Here is a 22,211-nt window from a genome sequence, read left to right on the forward strand (position 1 = left end):
CGATATATAATATGCATAATTTATATGCTCACTAAACATTTACATAAGTAGCTGTCATCTGGTTGCTGCGTGTACTGAATTGTGACAGTCTGAACGGATCATTTCTCCATCTCTTACCGCCTGCATCTTAGGTTGGAGGCAGCAACCAAATGAGAGCCAAAATTGTCAGGTAAGTCATCTATTGGTAATGTAGACTTCCGTTCAGTTCATTCAGTTTGCTCTTCCCCCCCGACCCCCTCCTATTTTCAGGAGGAGGTTTTGCTGAAAACAGTTAAACTGAAGGAAAAACATGTTAATGTCATCCAACAACTGGAGCAAACCATTGACGATCTCAGGACTAAGATTGCTGAACTAGAGCGGCAGCCCCCTCTGCTGGACAGAGACATAAAAACAGACAAGGACCATGTCGGGGAGGAAGGCCTTTTGAGGGAAGTGTGTGATGCTCACTTTCAGACTGAAGCAGCTCACTTTCTGTGCTCCTTGGAAGCCAAATCTGTGCAAACATCACCGATGGATGCCAGTTTTGAGTTCAAAGTGCCTTTTAGTGAGCCAAGTGGAGTCAATGGTGACCTGCAACTTCCATTTAGCCAGAGTTCATGTCAGCAGCAACCCCCGCCAGCGATTCCAAGTGGCCCATCTCTCCTTTTGCCTGGACAGATAGCAGTACCTGTCCCGCCTTTTGTTCCATCCTTATCAGGAGGATCAATACCACCCCCACCACCTCTTCCTCCACCCCCACCTCCTCCACCTCTCCCTGGTGGAGCAGCTCCACCACCACCTCCTCCTCTCCCTGGTGGACCAGTTCCACCACCACCTCCCCCTGTCTCTGGTGGCGTTGCTCCACCCCCACCCCCACCCCCACCACCTCTCCCTGGTGGACCTGCTCCACCACCACCTCCTCCTCTCCCTGGTGGACTAGCTCCACCCCCACCTCCTCCTCTCCCTGGTGGAACCAGTGCACCTCATTGTGGGCCTCCCCAACCCCCTCCTCCACCTGGTTTAAGTTTTGTTCCTCCAGCTCCCTCGGGATCTCTGGGCTCCTTGCTTCCTCCTCTGCCTCTGGGGCTGTATACTCTGGGCCTTGCCCAGGAGAAGCCACCCAGGAAAGCAGTGGTGGAGCCTCCCAGACCCATGAAGCCACTGTATTGGACCAGAATCCAGTTGCACACTAAAAAGTAAATGTTTTTTATCCAGAGGTGGCAAATCCAGGTCCAGAAAGTAAAAACCCTGCCACAGTTTAGCTTTAGCCCCTGATGCTAGCTAGCTAGCTCCCTAAAAGGTAAACAAGCAACACGGCAGCTAGCCAGGGAGCTAGCTAGCTAGCACCCGGGGCTAAAGCCAAACTGTGGCAAGATTTTTACTTTCTGGACCTGGATTTGCCACCTCTAATATTATCACTAAAGTGAATCTCTAACTGACTGGAAATAGCAAATACAGTGGAAACTCACATAGTCTATTCCAGTGTTTCTCAACCCTGGTCTTCGGGGCACACTATCCTGTTTTCCATGTCTCCCTATTCCCAACGCAGGTGATTCCAATGACAGCTCATCAGCAAGCTCTGGAGAAGCCTGATAATGATCCTCATCTGCGCCAAGGACCAGGGTTGAGAAACACTGGTCTATTCTGTGTAGGGTGTGCCCAAAAAATCGATTCTCATAAGAATTGCAATTCTCATTTAGTACAATTGAGAATAAATTTGAAGTGTCCCAAAATCGATTTTATTTAAATTATTATATACTTTCTTCTCCTTGTTTGTGGGTGCCTTTATTGGAATGCTGTACCCGATTTCGCCAGTTAGAGGCAGTGTGGTTCCTCGCGTTCCGATACATAGTTAAGTTGTAGCCACATTAGAGAGTAGAAGGAAAAAGTCACGATCAAGTTATGCCAATAAAAGTTGTTTTTTGCAGCCTAGGAAGAGCATATGCCGGTGAGTAATTTTAAGATGCTTATTTGTATACATTCCTGAAACATTTTGTATGAATAGCCGTTCTTTTGAGTAATAAAAGTGCCACAAGTAGCGCGCTAATTAGCATTAGCGAGTCAGAATTGAGTAGATCATGACGATTCTTTGATCATCTATAAATTGAAATAGAAATCATTGTCAATCAAATCATTTTGAATCGAAAATCTATTCTGAATCAAATTGCAGACCCAAAGATCTGAATCGAATCGTGAGACAAAGATTTCCACCCTTCTGTAATGCCGATTCATTTTCACGTTCTAATTTCAAAATAATTTCATCAAAACATATGAAGCAAATTAATTCTTCCCGGGCTCAAGCAATTATCTGATTATTTATGCATCTGATTTTTCTAAAGTTCCAGTATACAATGGGTTGGGCCATGAACATTTTCGGTGTACCAAATAACCAAATGTTACAGGATAGCTATTTATTTCAAGTAAGCTAAGTTAACCACTATGCTATGTAATCAAACTAACATAAAACTAACAATGGTAAACTCGCTACGTTCGGACCAAGTGGTGTTTTATAGGTATCTATAAGGGATATGTTTCTGCCAAGAATCAACATTAGAACACATCTTGAGCTTGTGTAATTTGTTATTTGTGTACTAGTGTTTAATTGGTGTATGTAATGTATATCAAATTAAGTATACTGTATTGTTCATGTTGTACCAAAGTATTAATGAAACGCGTTGCACTTCCTCGTTTTTCCCTTATTTGGTGGCAACACACAAGAAAAAGCCAAACAAACCTGTGGCTTTAATCCTCCACATGCTAAGCATGTCTAAACAAAAACTTGATTTTTGAGGCACATTTTTGCAAAATCATTTTGAGCCTTGTACCCATTTCAGACATTTGACTTTAGAGATTCCACTGTAATGACATCAGTGTGTCTGGCATTACAACTTGAATGTGATTTAAAACAGACAGAGTATATTCATCTTTTTTCTTGTTTATTAGGGAAATATTGTCTGCATCCGTGTGGGAAACGATAGAGGAGCCTGACGTGAACTTTGAGGAGTTTGTAGAGTTGTTTGCAAAAACAGCCGTCAAGGAGAAAAAGCAGCCACTCTCTGACACTATCACCAAGTCCAAGGCCAAACAGGTAGGCCTATACTATACCGTACATTTATTATCCCTCCTATACCAAGCAGTTTCAGGACTACAATCACAAAGTACACCATTCAGGAAAATATTCTAAATACTGCCACCTAGTTCCTACAGTAGTTTAAAAACACTCCATTTATTTACTAATACTAGGCAAGGGCAGCATTGTTTAAAGAGCCATATTATGGGAAAGTAACTTGTACAGTATATAAATAAAGTCCAGTTTTTATTGAGTGAGCTACATTTTTGTCTCGTCTTTATTAGTCGACGAAAATGCAGACTGATTTAGTTGCAGTTATTGTTTATTAATGGGGTTTTAGTATAGTCTAGTTTAGTTTTCGTCCGGTGAAAAATGTGTGTTGACGAAAATATTTTTATTTGGTTTCCGTTGACGAAATTAACACTAGTGGCCAAGCATGGCGCGGAGCATCATATGACTACTGTCGGCCTCGAAGTCTACGCATGAACTTAGCACCTCAATTCTGCAAAGACTGCAATATCCAGGGAGGCGTTCACTACGATAGACACATGCCTGTGAATATAGACCCATTTCCAGTTTACATCATCAAATGTTTCACGTGCAATATTGACTCAAAAAAAAAAAACATGAGACAAGCACAACTTCGTCGCTGCCTGTCCCTTCCAAGTGGTAGCTGGATCTGTTAACTAGAATTTTGACTATGGAGCTATGGTAGTGGACCAATTAGGCATAGCAGACAGACCCCATTGTACTGCGGTGGTATTTGAAACTGGTCAAAGGTCAACCATACCCTATGCTAGTGGCGTCATATAGTTGCCAAGGTAACACTTCAAACTAAAGATTCCTTGGGGCCATTTGTGGTACCAGAAAGGCATTACGACTATGTGAATGTGGTTTTGGTGAGCCCCATTTTCCACTACCATGGTTTTAAGTTACTACCTTCTCACAGTGGTGAGCAAGACCACCAGATGGCGAAAGCATGACTTCTGGCTCCAGGTTGATAGTTTAGACTTCCGGTTCCAATGTTACTCTACACACGAATCAAGCTGTTCATTGTTGTTATGTTTTGGAGAGTAAACCGTTGACTCATCTTCGAATCCTGCCGCATCAATTACGGTATTTCCACACTATAATTCTTAATTCTTGAGGTATTTTAACAAATGCATCGAAAACAGAGCAGACATGTTATTAAGACACTTTTTTTTTTATTGTCAATAAATTTATCATGCCATATCAAGTAGTGTATTTTGAGTTTAGGAATGCTCCAAAACAATCACAAAAGGTAATGTTAATGCATTAAAGCCAGTGTTCATTGCATTTTAATTCTGAAATATCTTAAGTTCATATCTAGCTCATATCTAACACTTCTCCTAGGTTGTCAAGCTTCTAAGCAACAAACGATCTCAGGCTGTAGGAATCCTTATGTCTTCATTACACCTTGATATGAAAGACATCCAGCATGGTGAGTTTGTTTGAATTTAGGGTTGACTTGCACTTGTGTTTTAACAAAACATTTTTTACATTTTCTGCAGCCATCTTGAACTTGGACAACACAGTAGTTGACCTGGAGACCCTTCAGGCCCTGTATGAAAATGTAGGTTAAAAACAAAATCATATCTATCTATCTATCTATCTATCTATCTATCTATCTATCTATCTATCTATCTATCTATCTATCTATCTATCTATCTATCTATCTATCTATCTATCTATCTATCTATCTATCTATCTATCTATCTATCTATCTATCTATCTATCTATCTATCTATCTATCTATCTATCTATCTACCACCCACCCACCTACCTACCTACCTACCTAGTGTCTTACTCCCACATTCCATGCATGTTAAGCCATTGTCATTGATTCAAGGGTCTACCCCCGACTCTCACCTAAAGTCAGCTGAGATAGGCTCCTGCTCATTCAAGACTTTAAAAGCCTTTTCACACTGCACTTGGTTTCCTGAGGTTCAGTGTGGGGCAGCTCACGCGGATCACAGTGCCCCAGTGCAAGCTTCCCCATATTTGGAAGTGCTTGTGTGGTGACTTCACATCAAAGTATAGTAAAACAGCTGGACAACGCCACTTTGGGAATTACACCCAAGGAATTAGCTCTAATAAGGCACGCAAGTTCCGATTTTACTGAGGAGCATGAGAGGGTGTCTGAAAATAATTACAAGTTTATTTAATTGATACAACAAAACTCAAAAAAGACCTTCAGTAGCTGGAGCTCAACAATAGAAAAAATACAATACACATCAATACACGTGACACACATCACACACATAAGTGAAGGAACAAATGAATATGAAAATCAAAAAGAGAAGCAAATCACAATTTAACTAATTGAGCCACCCAATAAAGCTGAACTCATTGCGAGAAACCTTTGTTTCTGTAACAGTTATTTTTTTTCAACTTCACAGTTTTTCCAAGTTTTTTTTCTTGATGTTTTTTTAAGTTTTCTGCATTGCCATAGGGTGGTCTATTGCTGTTAGCACTGTGAAATCAGTCAGTTACCCTCCTGCACCTACTGACATCACCGGGCTGCCGTCCATGAGTTGAACAATTTTCAACTAACGGGCACGTCAACGGCCATCTTGTCGGTATGATGTGAAACGGCATTGCGTTACTAAGTGTAGTGTGAAATTTACAATTTATTTGCAATGGAAGAAGGACACAAAAATGGTTGGATTTGTGTATAAAGTGTACATGTGTTTATGAACTATGGAAGTGTGACCAGAGGGTCACTCAGCTATGTGTATTCCACAGAGGGCGTTGCCAGAGGAACTGGACAAGATCGAAAAACACATTAAATCCAATAAAGACAAGGAGAATGCTAAACCACTGGACAAACCTGAACAGTGAGTTGTTGCCATAGACACTTCACAACTAAAATTTAACATTAATCAGGGTTATTATTTTTTCCAGGTTCCTCTACCAGCTCTCCCAGATCCCCAGTTTTTCTGGTCGAGTTTTTTGTATCCTCTTCCAGTCTAGCTTTTCTGAGTGCATGTCATCTTTAATGAGGAAACTGGATACACTGCTGAGTGTATGCAAGGTGAATTATATCTGCCTCCCTCCAACAATACACTTCAAAATGATAGCTTCACTATTAATTATGAGAAGAATACCTGCCCACCAGAGATGGGGACTCTCAACTCAGACTAAAGTCACTATTTTTTGAGACATGCAACGCAACTTAGATTCGTCCACTAAAGACTCGATAACTGACTCGGAACATTACGAGTCTCTAATGAAGATAAGGGTTCAGAAAACGGGTGAATTGATAATGGATGGATGTAGAGCAACGTCCAGTGTTAATGACATAGAGTAGGCAAATGTAACAACACAAACAATCACCAGCATGGCAAACTCAGAGAAACAGGTTGCTTTTGCTTTTAAAGACTATCCAGTGAGTCAGACTCGTGGTCAGGGACTTGAGACTTGACTTGGGCTTGGAGCCTAAAGACTTGGGGCTCTATTTTCGTTCCGATGCAAGTCTGGCGCAAAGCGCACCCTAACTGTTCACATGGGTGGAGTTTTCTTTCTTTTGGTATTTTCATATACTTTGTGTCTGGGCATAATGGGGGCATTTGCACCATTGTGCGCTTTTCTAGATAGTATTCACTGACGTTACAGGATCGCAAGTCGGACTCTCATGGTGGGTCAACTTTCCAGCGGACTCAGCTGTGTTTCTATTGTGTTTACACCAAATGTTCTTTTGTTATTGATGAATGTCATCCCCCAGCTTCCTCTAACGTTACTTGTATAAGGTTGACATATGTGGAAGATTTAGCTCAATACTCCTTGCAGTGTTGAAACGTTGGATTCGTGAAAAATCTCAGGTTATTTTTAAAACAAGTTAGCTAATTTCCTGACCGTGCTAGCTACTACAGCTAGCATGTTACAACAAAAACAACAATGGTTGATTCATCACTTATTTTCGTATACTTTAACAACACTTTGGGCTGCTGTGAAAGGAAAATAAGAGACCTTAAGGAGGGTATTTGGAGAGATCTCATAATCAAACATCTTGACCACCAGATCTATTTTTTGCCAAAGCTAGCCACGGCTAGCAACTCACATATATCAAAATCACATTATGATATGATATATACAATGACGCTTACCTTAATCAAAATGGTCAGAACACACTTTGGTAGACTTTGTCAGTTGGAAATCTTTTCGATTTATCTTTGCAATTCCAGACACTTCTTTGTCCGTTCCCATTTGACATTCCATGGACCCGTGAACGGCACACAATATAAGGCATATGACGTTGTGTGAGTACTATCTATAGAGGATGGAACAAAACGTTTTCCCGATCAATCGTAGCGGCCTGACAATGCAGAAACAGAAACAGATTCGCTGGGGCCTATGCATGACATCGGCAGATGAACTTCAATATCTCTTCTTGCGATAGATGCAATGCGGGCAATTTGAAACCACGTGTGGGTCCCCTTAACACTTGCCCCAGCACAAACATTGAGATGCGTCCGCTTTATGGCCGAGCGCATTCTACTTTCTGTTACCAAATTGGCAGATGTGTTGGAGGAGCGCCAACTGTGTCCATTGGAATACCCAGAAAGGTGCAAGATGGCACCGAACAGTGTATATGTCAGATTTAGTAATTGGTGTGGACCCAAACGCAGGGAAGCAGGGAGGTAATACACGTTTGTGCACAAAAAAGTAAAGGCAAACAAAAATGAAAATGCAAACTACCCTGCCAAAACACCCATGTGGGTTGGAAATGGGCTGGTGAATGGGTCCCATGTTTTAAGACAAAGTTGATGTTCTAACACTTCCAGCAAATATCGATGACATGAAAGATTAAATAACAACTGCAATAAACAACACGGTGGACTGTGAAATCCTGAGGTTTAGGAGGAATTCTCATATCAGTTTGATGTTGTCCGTTCTGCCGGTGGTGGCCACATTGAGCACTTGTAAAACATGAAATAAAAACTTAAAGGTATGTACACTATATGTGTCCAAGCTATGGTTCTCTATTGTTTTTTGTTTTTGAAATAACACGTAATGATTTGGGCGTTTTTTAATTTATTTTAAAAAAATTTAAAAAAAATTATCACCCTGTGCTTTGAACCAATTTTCAGTGTCCAGATGGGCTCAAGTTTAGCCTCATATGGGTCCTAGCTAAAACCCACATGGGCAAGGATGAGCTGGTGAATGGGCCCCATATGGGCTGCCCAGCTGGGTCCCAGTTAATTTTGTCTGGGGGTTCCATGGTGGTCCCATGTGGGCAATCCCAGACGGGCTCAAGGTGGCAGTTATATAGGCCCAAGCTAAAACCCACGTGGGCAACCCAGCTTTCTCCCATCTGGGGACCTCTCTAGCTGGGGTGATTGTGGTGTTCCTGATTGTACCCATAAGTGCTCCTTTCACACTCATGCCACACAGTTATTTTGTTACAAAATTAAATAACAAGAAGACAAGGAATACAATCAATGACCTTTTTATTATTATTGAACGCCAAAGAACAACAAATGGTCAGTGTTCCCTCACTGTCAAACTGAATTATTAATTTTCCACCTCAAATGAGCCTGGAGCCTGAAATACTTGTTGAGGTAGCAAAATGTTGATCGGCGGCATATTTCCTTTACTTGGCCCAAGGGGGAGGGTTTTCCTATATCTTTTGGGAATGATGTGCAGCGCTTTCTTCTAGGTCTGAATATTATTCTTGTGCTATCAAACTTGTATGAAATGGCCCTTTAATGGTCCAAATAATACATATTAATTCAAATGTAGATTTTTTTGTGCTTTAAAAAAAAAGAAAATCTTAATTAGTTGTAAAGAAATATAAGCCAGGAAGGAAGCTCCATCACCCATGCTGTTATTGTGCAAAATTTGAATATTTTAGAGTGAAGTCCAGCCAGAGGCCACTTATTGCCATTCTTAGTTTAGCCCATCTACTACCCACCTACTTCCCAAGTGGGACCCAACAACGAAGCCCACTCTAAGCACATTCCCAGCTAAAGCCCAGCTAGTCAAGTCAAGTTTATTTATATAGCCCTTAATCACACAAGAGTCTCAGGGCCTCAACTGTATGTGTTTGCTGGGTAGATATTCGGGTAATCTCCAAAAACACAAAAACCAGCAAAGTCCAAAGCGAGATCAAAAGTAACAAACACACAGGTAACAATACAGGGCAAGGACATGACATTGACAATGAACCAACAAAGACTGAAAGAAAGTAGTGAACTAAATACACACCAACTGACGAGAGAACGAAAGATGCCTAGACAAGACACATGTGGCTGAGGGAGCTGATTGGATGACACAAGGGACCGGGAGGGTGTGGACCGTCGCAAAGCAAGGTGTCTTTGTCGCTGGCAGCACCCAACGCTTCAAATGAATGCTTAACATCATATGGTTAATCTCTGCTAAAGCAACTACTATCTCCTTATTTAAAAACCTGACTGAAAAATATTGGCACAAACATCTGAGTAGTATGCTACGTGTATTTCTTGTAAGTTTCTGAGTTTTTTCTCTCGCAAATCTGCTACTTTATAAAAATAGCAAACTTGCGACTTTATAAAGTGGCAAATTTGTGATTTTTTTTTCTAAGAATATTGCCCTCACCCTCTAAAAATATATATTTGTACACGGCGCTAATACGACGTCGTTGCATCCTAAAGAAGCTCCAATTTTTTTTAAAGTAGTTTCAACCCCAAAAGTTGCCAGAGTAGTTTTCAAGTGTCAAAGATCAAGCACTAATAATAACACAATTAAAAGGGAAAAAAAAAATTGCAACTGCAAAATGACACGTTGAGCTAAGATATCATCACTCAGATGCAATTAATCCAAACCATCACAACACATTGTATCAAATATGAATGTGAAGAATGCCATCTTTTCCTAAGTGTTCAAACTGAAAATATGATTTCTTGTATAGGTATTACAGGACAGTGAAAAGGTGAAGCAGGTTCTAGGTCTGGTGCTGGCTTTTGGCAACTTTATGAATGGAGGAAATCGCACAAGAGGTCAAGCTGATGGCTTCAGTCTTGACATACTTCCCAAGCTCAAAGATGTTAAGAGCAGTGTGAGTAAACAGAAAATATTGTAGATATTCTAAAAATGACAGTGTTGTGAGTAACCTGAACTATAATCTGTGAGAGGCAGTAATATTTAGTGAAATGTCACATTGACAGCACATAGACTAATTGTTGTACCATAGAAATGAAGGTAACACGAGGTTTAATCATGACAATTTAATGAAACAAAACAAGTGTAAGGCAAACCTCTACGACTAAACGAATTTATGCAATATTGCGTTGGTGTTCCAATATAGTGTGTGGATGTAATGTAGAGTAGATATATCAGTGACACCATCAGAAATCATACAGTACTTTTAACACCCTTTTTTGTTTCCCTCCAACGTATAGGACAGCATGAAAAGTCTTCTGTGTTACATAGTTTCCTACTACCTAAGGAATTTTGATGAGGTGAGCTTTTACACTACGTGTACCATTTAAAATACAGATCAGTGATTATCTCACAGGTATTGTTACCACTAGTATATTGTTTTGGGGTTTATTCCCTTCAATCTCCTCTTTAGATGTTAGTTGGTTGCAGAGGTGGCAAATCAGGTCGAGAAAGTAAAAACCCTGCCACAGTTTGGCTTTAGCTAGCTAGCGAGCTCCCTAGCTAGTGTTAGAGTAGACAATTTTAAGTATTGTACTCTTTGCGTGTTCAATTAACTGAATGGTGAGATTCTGTTGAAGAAGTTCCTTTGCAAAGGTTTTAATTACCAGAAGCTTCTGGTCCACATAAGACAAACCATCCAAGCGATGTCTCTGTTCAAATGTGTTTTCTCTTTCCAGCTCACATCGTTATTTATTCACAAAAAGGGTTCATAAAAAGGTCAGCCCACAACACACCTGGTTACAACTGAATACAAGAGAATCCGTTCCCATGGGTATAAATCAGATTAAAAAAAATACAATAATAATAAGCCTGACTCCCTTCCGACACAGCAGAATCCCCGGAACCTCCCTTTAGATTACGAATGAATAGACAGACCCGTTGCTCTTTCTCATGAAAGTAACACAGATAAAAATATAGGTCTATTCATACAGCCATACTGAGTTAACATAATTATAAACGGCTAAAATATAATTTAAAACTAAAAAACAATGTTAATAACTCATCATTCCCTCATTTGAGCTCTTGAGAGCTCAACACATTAAAACATTTTTTTTTCAATGGTTGTGTGATAAAAATAATTATCCTTAAAACATCCCTTTAGCAAAAGAGGAGGTAGTTTAGCAATCATATGACATTAAAAAACAATTTGATACATTTAAAAGATTTTTAGTGGAATAAGCATAGCATATGTGAGGCTTAACATAAAATGTTGTTCATTAAAAAGTGTCGCAATGTATCGGCAGACGAATATGTGTTCTTTGAAGCCATCTTGTGATGAAGTTCTTTGAAGGTATTTTTTTAATGAAAAGAGTGTCGCAATAGTTCGTCTCTTCTTTAAGAATTTGGGGTAGACTACCCAAATTCTTCGATTTGTCACCTGGGATTATTCTGCCCAAAATGTGACTGATCAAAGGAATGATTGCCCAAGAAAAGGCACTTGCTCTTGATCCGTTGACTGATGTCCTCAAACGGCAGCTCCGGAACGGCCGCTCCAGAACGATCACTGGGTCAGCTGACGTGGCTCCAGGTCGGAGGTGATAAGATTGATGCTCCAGTTGTGGAATTTCGTCTCTCCTTTCAACCTGAGAGCATCAGTTGATGAGATGGCCAAGCCTGGCACGTCTCCGGAAGCCTTGTAGACCAGATGTGGAATTTTTCCTCACCAACCCCCTGGGGCCGTTCTCCTGAGTGCAGAAACTTTTCATTTTTAGTTTCTCATAAACTCACATAAATTTTATTTGGAGGAAAAAACCCTGATAGTTTTTGTTAGTTGGGATTAGTAAATGTTATTTGGTTAAGATCCGTAGGTCCTGTGCTGTTGAAACAAGAAAATATCTATTTTTGTGACATTAAAATAGAGCCCAGCCCTTGATTGAGTTGAATGACATTCGCTCATTCATTAATATAAGACAGAGCTTATAAATATTTATTTTTCAAATAGGTTTTGTTCAATAATAGGTAATTTTTTACCATGACTAAATTTGTTCTAAATTTTCATAACTGTGCCTTTCATATCTTATTCTCTTCCCAGAATCCCATGACCGGCCGAATCCTGGCATGCTGGGAAAAACTCACATATATTCATATTATCTATACTCTTTTGCAAACACTGGGCTCCAAACATTACATTTTTCACATGTGATTCTGAGATAAAAGATATAATATAATGCAATTACCTTCATTCGGCAAATATGCATTATTGTCCTTGCTTGCTTCAGACTTACTTTGCGATCGATTTCCTCTAGTAGATTTCTTCATTTTCAAACTGTGGATTATCACTTTCAAACTCATCCTGTCAATTGGAGTGTAGGCCGATACCCCACAACCTTTTTAATTTCGTTTTTAAGTTTGATTTTAATTTTCTAACTCGTCTACATTGGTTAAATTCTTAAACATAAACTCCCTCATTTGACAAAGATCCACTGATTTTTTCAAACACGTCAAGATAAAGGGAGGACAAAATAGAGACCTCATGACTCAAAAGACGTCATAAATAACTCAACCCTCTAAATCAGGCTATGAGATAAACAAAAGAGCTACAAAACACTATAAAACTGAGCATAAGCAGATACAACTTAAGACACTAATATATGATGACTTTGGGGCCATAAAAATAGAGATAACCATATTACTCTAATTCACACAAAATATTTCTGGGATTTATAAATCACAGTGCTATAAAAAAAAAATAAAAAAACCAATTTAGCCATCAAACTCTTAGTTAGTCTTTTACTCGTTACTACTCATTCTATTCTGTTATTTATTTTATACTATAGCTGCAGCTGGACGAAGTCCAAAAAAGTTCCTCACGGGGAAAATAAAAATATATCATATCATAACATATTAATAAAATTCCCATTGTACCAATTCAGAAACTGATTCTCCCAAAAATATAGGCAAAAATTTAGTAGGCTATAGATTGAAATAAATTTTCTCAATCCCTCATTTCAAATTTACATATGTCGTTTTCAATTTTCTGAAATATCTTGCTATAGATCACAGTTCCCCACTCAACACATTAAAAATGCCTTGCATATCACTATGTAGCATTTTACTGAATGGATCACATCTCATTCCGACCACCAACTTTCTCAGTCCAGACCCCCAGCAAAAGGCAGGACGGCAGCTGTTGTCAATGTTCAGTCCTGGCCAGCATGGCGGCTGCTGTGGCAGCAATGTTCAGAGCAGGCATTTAGATTTCCTCTGGATGCAAAACAGCCATAGGGGAGAAGTCACTAGAATGAGGCGTATACACAGTCACTGGGCATTGAGGAATTTGAACATCATGTTTTTCTTAGGCACAGGACGAGAAGACTGTTGCTCTGCGGCTTTAGACCTTTGATCTCTGCCACATCCATTCAGACGCTGTCTGCAATGTGGATCCGATGACACACAGTCTTTCTGAGAGCTCACCTGATCAAAAAAATGCACATTCGTTGATACAATGCTTTAAAAATGCCAGACTGAGGATATGGGATCATAGCAAGACAGTTCACTTCCTGTTTTCTCAAAAATGTTTCGTAAAAAACACAGCCTCTTTATTCATTTCTCTTTTTTTTTTTTTCAATACCCCTTCAAATAGCTACTAGCCATACAACATATCAGCAGCTGGGGCGCATCCCGTTCGCAGTTTGTAATCAGTGAAGGCCATCAAACCCTCATCTGCCTTGGAACTCAAACATCAGTTTCTGAAATGACACACTCAGAGAAAAAACAATTATTAAAAATCATTATCAACATGTCAATTTCAAAAACATTCATAACTCCTTATTCAACTATCTTACTTCCAGCCACAGCTATAAAGATGTAGGCATAATTATATCAACTCTCAAACAAAATGCCATTATTTTATCATTACTCTTTATTCATTTGTCCCGAAAAGGGAAAGTTAACAAATTAACCATCGTCATCAATCATTAAAGTGTAAAGATTTATTAGCTCAGTCAAATACTATTACTTATTTTATATTGTTTATCATTCCTCTCTTACCATTTTGACAAAAAAAGAGTCCCATTACGAGGACACATTATGCTCACAGCGCACAGCTCAGCCCCCACCTTTTTTTCTAACCTAGAAACGGGGGAAGGGGGGGGGGGGGAGGAATCTTAACATTATAAATCGCAAAACCTATTTTATCATATTCCCATTAATAAAACAAACGCCACTATCACAACAGTATCATCTCACACAAAACAACACCAAACTTAGTTAAAATATTAAAGAAAAACAAACAAAATCCCCATATGCACACTTCTCACTTACAAACCCCCACCTTTTTTTAGAAGCTAGGTCACACACTCAAATGCATACGCACACACTCTTCAGTCATTATAAAAAAAAAATAAACGGTGTTATTCCTTCAATTCGTTGTCTACAAATCTTATAGCATTTAAACTGCAGTTTTATACGGTGATTTCAGTAAACGGGTAACTTTGAACAACCCATCCGTAAACTGCTCCACAAATGCTGGAGTCATTTTAGCATCAAATTCAGCCTTTTTCCATTACCAACAAAGAAAATACAAAAGTCTGACATACCATTTTGTCCAGCGAAAGCTTTGTATACAATCGATCCATAGTTCGTTTTTTCATTGTTCATCGACGCTTTTATTTTTCGCTGAACCGGAAGCGCATTCAGGACAAACCATTCTGTATCCGGGTCGAAATCGCCTCCATTTTTGTTTGTAGTTTTTGATGTATACATTCGGTTTTAATACAGTGACGTCTCACTTTTAGTATTAATAGTTCAATATGTTAACACATATGGCCACACACAGACAGACATAAGAATTACGTGACCTCTCGTTTATACACAGCGGTTACCCAATCCCGCTGAGCTAAACTGTTCTCCATACATTGCAAAATTTCTGCAAGGCGCTCATTTCAAAATAAAATGTCACGTACCATCGAATCCAACCGTAGAACAAAAGGAATTCATACGGTAATCCTGACCCCAAAACTACAAAAGTAGGAACGCCAAAACTGAAATAAAATCTTTCACGTAATCTCTCGATTGCAAATACAGTGATACAAAAATCCAATCATCGCTGTAATCAACCTGGACCCCTTTCTGTTCAATTTCAAACAGGCGCTTTTTCAAATAAAAGACATATTACGTGTAGAGAACTTTCACACCAAGAGCCATGAACAATTATGTTACTTGTCCTCAAATCCGGCCAAAACTGCTTAAAAAACAGAAGCGCGTACCATAATCTTCGCGATCCTTAGTAAACAAGAAAGACTTGTTACGTCATCCGGCAAACCCTTTTATTCAATATATATTATGGTCTAAGGATTCTTCATAGCGTTGACGAAAAACAAAACAAATCAAAAAATTAACCGCTATTTCTTCCTGTACAAAAAAAGCTTCATCACTTCGAGTCTGCATCACGTCACCTTCAAATGCACCACTCCACGACGTGTTTAGTTCAATATCGTTGGAATTATCACAACTCACAATAGAACGACATCAAACTACACTCGTTCACACAGATCTCTTTTAAAATTTAGACAATTTTGGAAGACGAAAAAACCAGCTGCAGCGGACCAGACAGACAAAATTTCTTCTACGTGGATAAAGATCTCCACTTACCGGAATTAATATGGCGCCAGAAATTCCGCCCGTCAGGGAACGCCGCAGCCTGCTCAACGTCAACAACACCATCCGTTTGGTTCAACGGAGGAGACCATTCGTTATAATTCAGCGTCGGCGGTCACCATTTGTTAGAGTAGACAATTTTAAGTATTGTACTCTTTGCGTGTTCAATTAACTGAATGGTGAGATTCTGTTGAAGAAGTTCCTTTGCAAAGGTTTTAATTACCAGAAGCTTCTGGTCCACATAAGACAAACCATCCAAGCGATGTCTCTGTTCAAATGTGTTTTCTCTTTCCAGCTCACATCGTTATTTATTCACAAAAAGGGTTCATAAAAAGGTCAGCCCACAACACACCTGGTTACAACTGAATACAAGAGAATCCGTTCCCATGGGTATAAATCAGATTAAAAAAAATACAATAATAATAAGCCTGACTCCCTTCCGACACAGCAGAATCCCCGGAACCTCCCTTTAGATTACGAATGAATAGACAGACCCGTTGCTCTTTCTCATGAAAGTAACACAGATAAAAATATAGGTCTATTCATACAGCCATACTGAGTTAACATAATTATAAACGGCTAAAATATAATTTAAAACTAAAAAACAATGTTAATAACTCATCACTAGCTCCTCGGTTGCTTGATTACCTGCTAAGGAGCTAGCTAGCTAGGGTTTTTACTTTCTGGACCTGGATTTGGCACATCTGGTTGGTTGGTTGGTTGGTTGGAGTGAAAATAAAAATTTGAAGAAATAAAATAATTGTGTAAAAGAATATAAGAGGAAAATAAAGCCCTACATATACAGTTAATCTAATCAATACAATAAAATCTCAAACATTAGTTGTTGCATATGTGGACACACATGCACATGCCCATACATGCATATATGCTCTTAAATTCATTTATATTTATACCTGTTTGTTATCTTTTTGTAACACTATCTTTTTGAATCTCTTTTTAAACAAAGTAATTGATTGATACTTTTTCCAATTCAGTTTTATTATTGTTCCACAAAGTAATCCCTTTAACAGAAACACGCATGTGCTTTATGTTTGTTCTTATCATTGATTTTTTTTTTAAGTCACTTGTGCCTCGTAACCCATAGCAGCAGCCTTCTTTGATTTCAAACAACTTCTGAATACTGTGGTAAAGTTGGTTATTGTATACTTTGTAAATCATTTGTGCTGTTTTAAATTTGACTAAGTCATAGAATTTAAGAGTATTTAATTTAATGAATAACAGATTTGCTGGTTCTATAAAATGTGAGTGATTAATCATTGGTATGGCTCTTTTTTGTAGTTTAAAGACAGATTGCGTATTAGTTTTGTATGTATTTCCCCATATTTCCACACAATAGATCAGGTATGGCAGTAAATGTACAATATGATGTATATTAATGACTTCTTATTCAGAAGATATTTGGTTTCATACAGGATACCGAGGGTTTTTGATATTTTTCTTTCAAAATGTTCTATATGTGTTATGTCTTGTTTCGTTCTGCCCTCTGCTGGTCATTTGTTTCCTGTCTTTTTTTTTTTTTTCCTGGAGTATCAGTGGGCGGAGTTCCTGTGTCTCAACTGCAGGCAATCCTAATCAGCAGGTTATTTAGACACAGGACTCAAGTTATTGTTCTTGCTGCTTGCCATTGCTTCAGAATTTTGTTACTCTCTTGCTTGTACCTGTTATCTCCTAGGTCCTGCCAGCAGTACTTTTTGTCTTCTGTTTTTTCTTGTAAGTACTGCTGTGATTTTTCTGTTGTTGATTTGTGCGTATCATGTGTAGGTCATTTGTTTTCATTCTTAATCTTAGTTAGTAGCCTACTTCCTCCCGTGCTCCTCCGCCCACCTTCCTTGGTTAGATATTTTGTTTGTCTGTAGGTACACGTTGACCTTTTGTCACGTCACTTTTCGTTAGTGTTCAGTTATGCGTCAAGCTCCTTTTGCTTAATAAAAACGGTAAACCTTGCCCACCATTTGAGTTGCATTTGAATCCTTCACCTGCACTTTTGCGCACGCCTAACAGAATAACTTGGCCATAATATGGATTCAGCAAACTCAGAGTGTTACAGGTTTTGTCAAGCCAACAAGAGCTTGTGAATCTACATGATTGCTCCCTCCCGAGAGATCATGTCAGCCATCAACGTGTTGACTAACAACCTCTGCTTACGCCTAGATCAGGTTTGCGATTTCCTTTCTGCTTTCAAGGCGGTAGCTTTTCCAGGCGAACCATCCATTCCTCATCCGTCACGATATACCGGGGAACTTGATTTATGTGGTCAATTCTTCCATCAATGTTCATTAGTTTTTGACCAACCGCCACAGACTCGCTCACGAGTTGCATTTATCATGAGTTTGCTTACTGACAAGGCAGCTGCATGGGCCATGGCAATCGGCGTCCTGAGGTTCGTTCTGCCTTTTCTATCTTTGTCGAAGAGTTTAAAAGAGTGTTCGACCACCCTGTTGAAGGCAGAGAGGCAGGCAATCGCCTGTTGGATTTGTCAAGACACACTTTCAGTTGCTTAGTACTCCATTACTTTTCGCATTTTTGCAGCACATAGTGGTTTTGACGACACAGCCCTCTGCGGTATTTTTCGCGGGGGGTTAAGCCCCGTGATTAAAGACTAATTGGCTGTACGAGATGACTAATTTGGAAGACTAGATCAACTTGGCTATTAGACTTGATAATCGACTTTGTGAAAGGAGACGTGAACGTGACTTGGAGTTCCAGAGCCAGCCAGCGGGAGCGATGGCAGTCCCACCTGCTGTGGATACCATGCTACTAGGGAAAGGACGGCTGAGCTCAAGGGAACGCATCCGGCGCATGAGGGCTCATCTCTGTCTGTACTGTGGGCAACCTGGTCATCGGGTTTCCACCTGTTCTGCAAGACCATTTCAGGGCCCCAGGAACGGTCATCAGGATTTGGTTTCTATTCATCAAAGCGGTTCGAAGGCCCATCTTCTGCACCCATCCACCTCCCAACGTCTGTCTACAAACTGTGAGTATCTCGAGGCAGATGCTGCTCCTACAGGAACAAAAGGCGATACTTCTACTCCCGGGAATTATTTCCAGCAACAGCAAGGAGGTTACAGCATTGGTTGACTCTGGTGCAGATGACTGTTTTGTGGACTTCTCGGTCATTGAGAGACTCGGGGGCAGTCTCATCAAATTGGACAAGGCCAAGGAGGTGCACGATCTCAACGGCAGTGGGCTTTTTGTTGTTACACACGAGACCGAATTGTTGGGGTTAGTTTTGTCTGGTATCCATCATGAGTCTAGACATTTTTTTTTTGTTATGCCTCTGCAATCCGCGCCTGTAGTACTGGGGCTAACCTGGCTTAAGATTCACCATCCAAACATACATTGGCAGATACCTAAAATAGTCGGAGCTTGTTCTGTCATTGTAACTGCTTGCAATCCACTGATTCTATTTCACAAAAGAAACAGTTGGCTCCAATAGTCTTCTGTGCCCACTGACTATAATGACCTTAAATTACTCTTCAGTAAGGACCAGGCCCAATCTCTTCCACCACATCGCCCATATGATTGTGCGATTGAGCTGGTACCCAATGCACCATTGCCTAACGCTAGACTTTATCGGGTGTCAAAACCTGAACAAGAGGCCCTAAAGGAATATATTTCGTCGTCACTGGCATCTGGACTTATTCGGCCATCAACCTCTCCAGTGGGAACCAGCTTCTTCTTTTTTTTTTTATAGAAAAGAGAGATAAAACGTTCCGTCCGTGCATATACTACAGAGTGCTTAATGACATAACTGTAAAGAATAAGTATCCTTTGCCACTTATGGACTCTGCATTTACTCCTCTACATTCTGCATCCATTTTTACCAAACAAGACCTGCGCAATGCTTATCATTTGGTAAGGATTATAGAGAAAGAGATGAGTGGAAGTCGGCATTCAACACTCCCATGGGGCATTTTGAATATCTGGTAATGCCCTTCGGACTTACTAATGCACCTGCGGTTTTTCAGAATTTGATAAACTATGTTTGCCATGACATGATTGGCCAGTTCTGCTTCGTCTATTTGGATGATATTCTTATATTTTCCAGATCCCTGGAGGAACATCAGCAGCATGTTCGGCTGATGTTGCAATGGCTACTTGAGAACTGGTTGTCCGTAAAGGCTGAGAAATGTGAATTCCACTCGCCTTCTGTTAAGTTTCTGGGGTTCATGGTGGAGAAGGGCCAGTTGAGAGCCGATCCAGCCTGTGGTCGTATGGCCGCCCCCTACATCAAGGGTGCACTTGCAAAGGTTCCTGGGGTTTGCCAATTTCTATAGGTGATTCATCTGCAATTATAGTTTAAGGCAGAACCTTTCATTTAGACCCCAGAAGCTGAGTCTGCGTTTGAGTTAAAACATCTTTTTACCAACGCACACGTTTGTGCTCACCCTGATCCAACTCTACCTTTTATTGAAGTAGTGGATGCCTCAGATTCAGGAGCAGGGGCAGTTCACAGAGGACCCCAGTCGACAAGAAGGTTCATCCCTGCGCCTTCTTCTCGCGCCGCCTCAGTCCGGAACGTAACTATGATGTTGGAATACGGAGCTGCTTGCCATTATTCTGGCACTTCATGAGTGGTGGCACTGGCTGGAGGGTGCAGCTGAGCCTTTCGTGGTGTTTACTGACCACAAGAACCTGGCCTATATCCGAGCAGCCAGAAGACTGAATCCTCGTCAAGGATGTTGGGTCCTGTTCCTGACCTGCTTCAACTTCACAATTACCTTCCGCCTGGGTTAATCAAACCTGATGCCCTGTCGAGAAATTTCAGTTTGGATGAGGTGGACACCACCCCTGAGACAATTGTACCTGTGGATCGAGTGGTCGGAGCGCTCCAGTGGGAGGTTGAGAAAAGAGTGACCAACGCCTTAAAAGACATTTGTGTGCCTGAGGGATGTCCAACTGGCAAGCTGTTTGTGCCACAGGAGCTAAGGAGAGAAGTTTTGCAATAAGGACATGAGTCTAAAGTCGCTTGCCATCCTGGCATAAACCGCACGTTTCCTAGAAGTTTTGGTGGCCTGGGGTTAATAAGGACATTCAGGAATATGTCACAGCATTCTGTTTGCGCCCGCAACAAGTCGTCTCATCGTTCCCCAGCTGGTCTGCTACACCCATTGCCCATCCCGTCTCGCCAATGGTCACATGTTGCACTGGACTTTGTCACCGGTCTTCCCATGTCCCGAGGAAAGACTGTGGTTCTTAGTGTTGTTGACCAGTTCTCCAAAATGGCACACTTCATCCTTCTCCTGAAGTTGCCTTCTTCGCTGGAAACTGCTAACCTGCTTATCGACCACGTCTTCCCGATTCATGGCATCCCATTGGACTTGGTTTCTGACAGAGGTCCTCAGTTTGTTTCCCAAGTTTGGAGGGCTTTCTGCAAGGCAATGGGTGCCACAGCGAGTCTTTCGTTTGGGTACCACCCTCAGTCTAATGGCCAGACAGAGCGGGTTAACCAGGACTTAGGAGCTGCTCTCTGTTGCGTCTGTCACCAGCGTCCATCATCCTGGTCATTCCACCTCCCTTCCTTGCTGCTTGCCATTGCCTCAGCATTTTGTTACTCTCTTGCTTGTACCTGTTATCTCCTAGTTCCTGCCAGCAGTACTTTTTGTCTTCTGTTTTTTCTGTTAAGTACTGCTGTGATTTTTCTGGTTTTTGATTTGTGCGTACCATGTGTAGGTCATTTTGTTTTCATTCTTAAGCTTAGTTAGTAGCCTACTTCCTACCGTGCTCCTCCGCCCACCTTCCTTGGTTAGTTATTTTGTTTTTCTGTAGGTACGCTTTGACCTTTTGTCACGTCGCGTTTTGTTAGTTTTCGCTTATGCGTCAAGCTCCTTTTGCTCAGTAAAAACTGTAACCCTTACCCACCATTTGAGTTGCATTTGAATCCTTCACCTGCGCTTTTGCGCACGCCGAACAATATGACATTTTCCGCATAATTTTGCATGAATTACAACACCAAGAAATGTTATTTAATTTACTCTCTCAATTGAATCAACAATTATTTTTGACTTGATGCTTAATTAGTCTAGTGTCAATGATTATACACTTTGTTTTGTCTAGATTCAAAGACAATTTATTTGTCAAACCAGTTTTTTTTTTATAGTATATTTAGCTCATTTTCCACAATACTCGGAAGCTGTTTGAGATTTTCTCCAGAGCAATATAAAGTTGTCATCTGCAAATAAAATTTTATAAAGACTTTGCATATGCAACACATATGTGAAAATAATTTAGGACCAAGCACAGACCCATGGGACTCCATGAGTAATCTTCAACTGATTTGATTTGAAATTAAGATGCACATACTGATTTCTATCATCTAGGTAACTCTTAATCCATTTACGACATACCTCTTATGCCATATCTCTCCAGTTTATCCATTAAT

At 40.3% G+C, this 22,211-nt stretch overlaps 1 protein-coding gene across 6 annotated transcripts in view; it reads left to right on the plus strand.

The window, feature by feature from the left end:
- Window positions 1-22,211, plus strand: part of fmn2b (formin 2b) — a 65,028-nt gene that overhangs the window by 12,623 nt on the left and 30,194 nt on the right. For 4 of the 6 annotated variants that reach the window (XM_086065321.1, XM_086065323.1, XM_086065324.1 and 1 more), the window contains 9 exons: window positions 132-169; window positions 250-1,175; window positions 2,923-3,067; window positions 4,424-4,511; window positions 4,582-4,643; window positions 5,816-5,907; window positions 5,975-6,104; window positions 9,960-10,106; window positions 10,450-10,509. In XM_086065321.1, coding sequence (XP_085921447.1) covers window positions 132-169; window positions 250-1,175; window positions 2,923-3,067; window positions 4,424-4,511; window positions 4,582-4,643; window positions 5,816-5,907; window positions 5,975-6,104; window positions 9,960-10,106; window positions 10,450-10,509 — 1,688 coding nt within the window. Of the gene's footprint in view, window positions 1-131; window positions 170-249; window positions 1,176-2,922; window positions 3,068-4,423; window positions 4,512-4,581; window positions 4,644-5,815; window positions 5,908-5,974; window positions 6,105-9,959; window positions 10,107-10,449; window positions 10,510-12,242; window positions 14,297-17,501; window positions 17,540-22,211 lie in introns of those variants that run through there. The other 2 variants (XR_015091870.1, XM_086065325.1) reach the window with 2 other exon arrangements.

This window comes from Leptonotus elevatus, chromosome 20, assembly GCF_054856555.1.
Source record: "Leptonotus elevatus isolate MCC_2025b chromosome 20, RoL_Lele_1.0, whole genome shotgun sequence".
Classification (NCBI taxonomy): domain Eukaryota; kingdom Metazoa; phylum Chordata; class Actinopteri; order Syngnathiformes; family Syngnathidae; genus Leptonotus; species Leptonotus elevatus.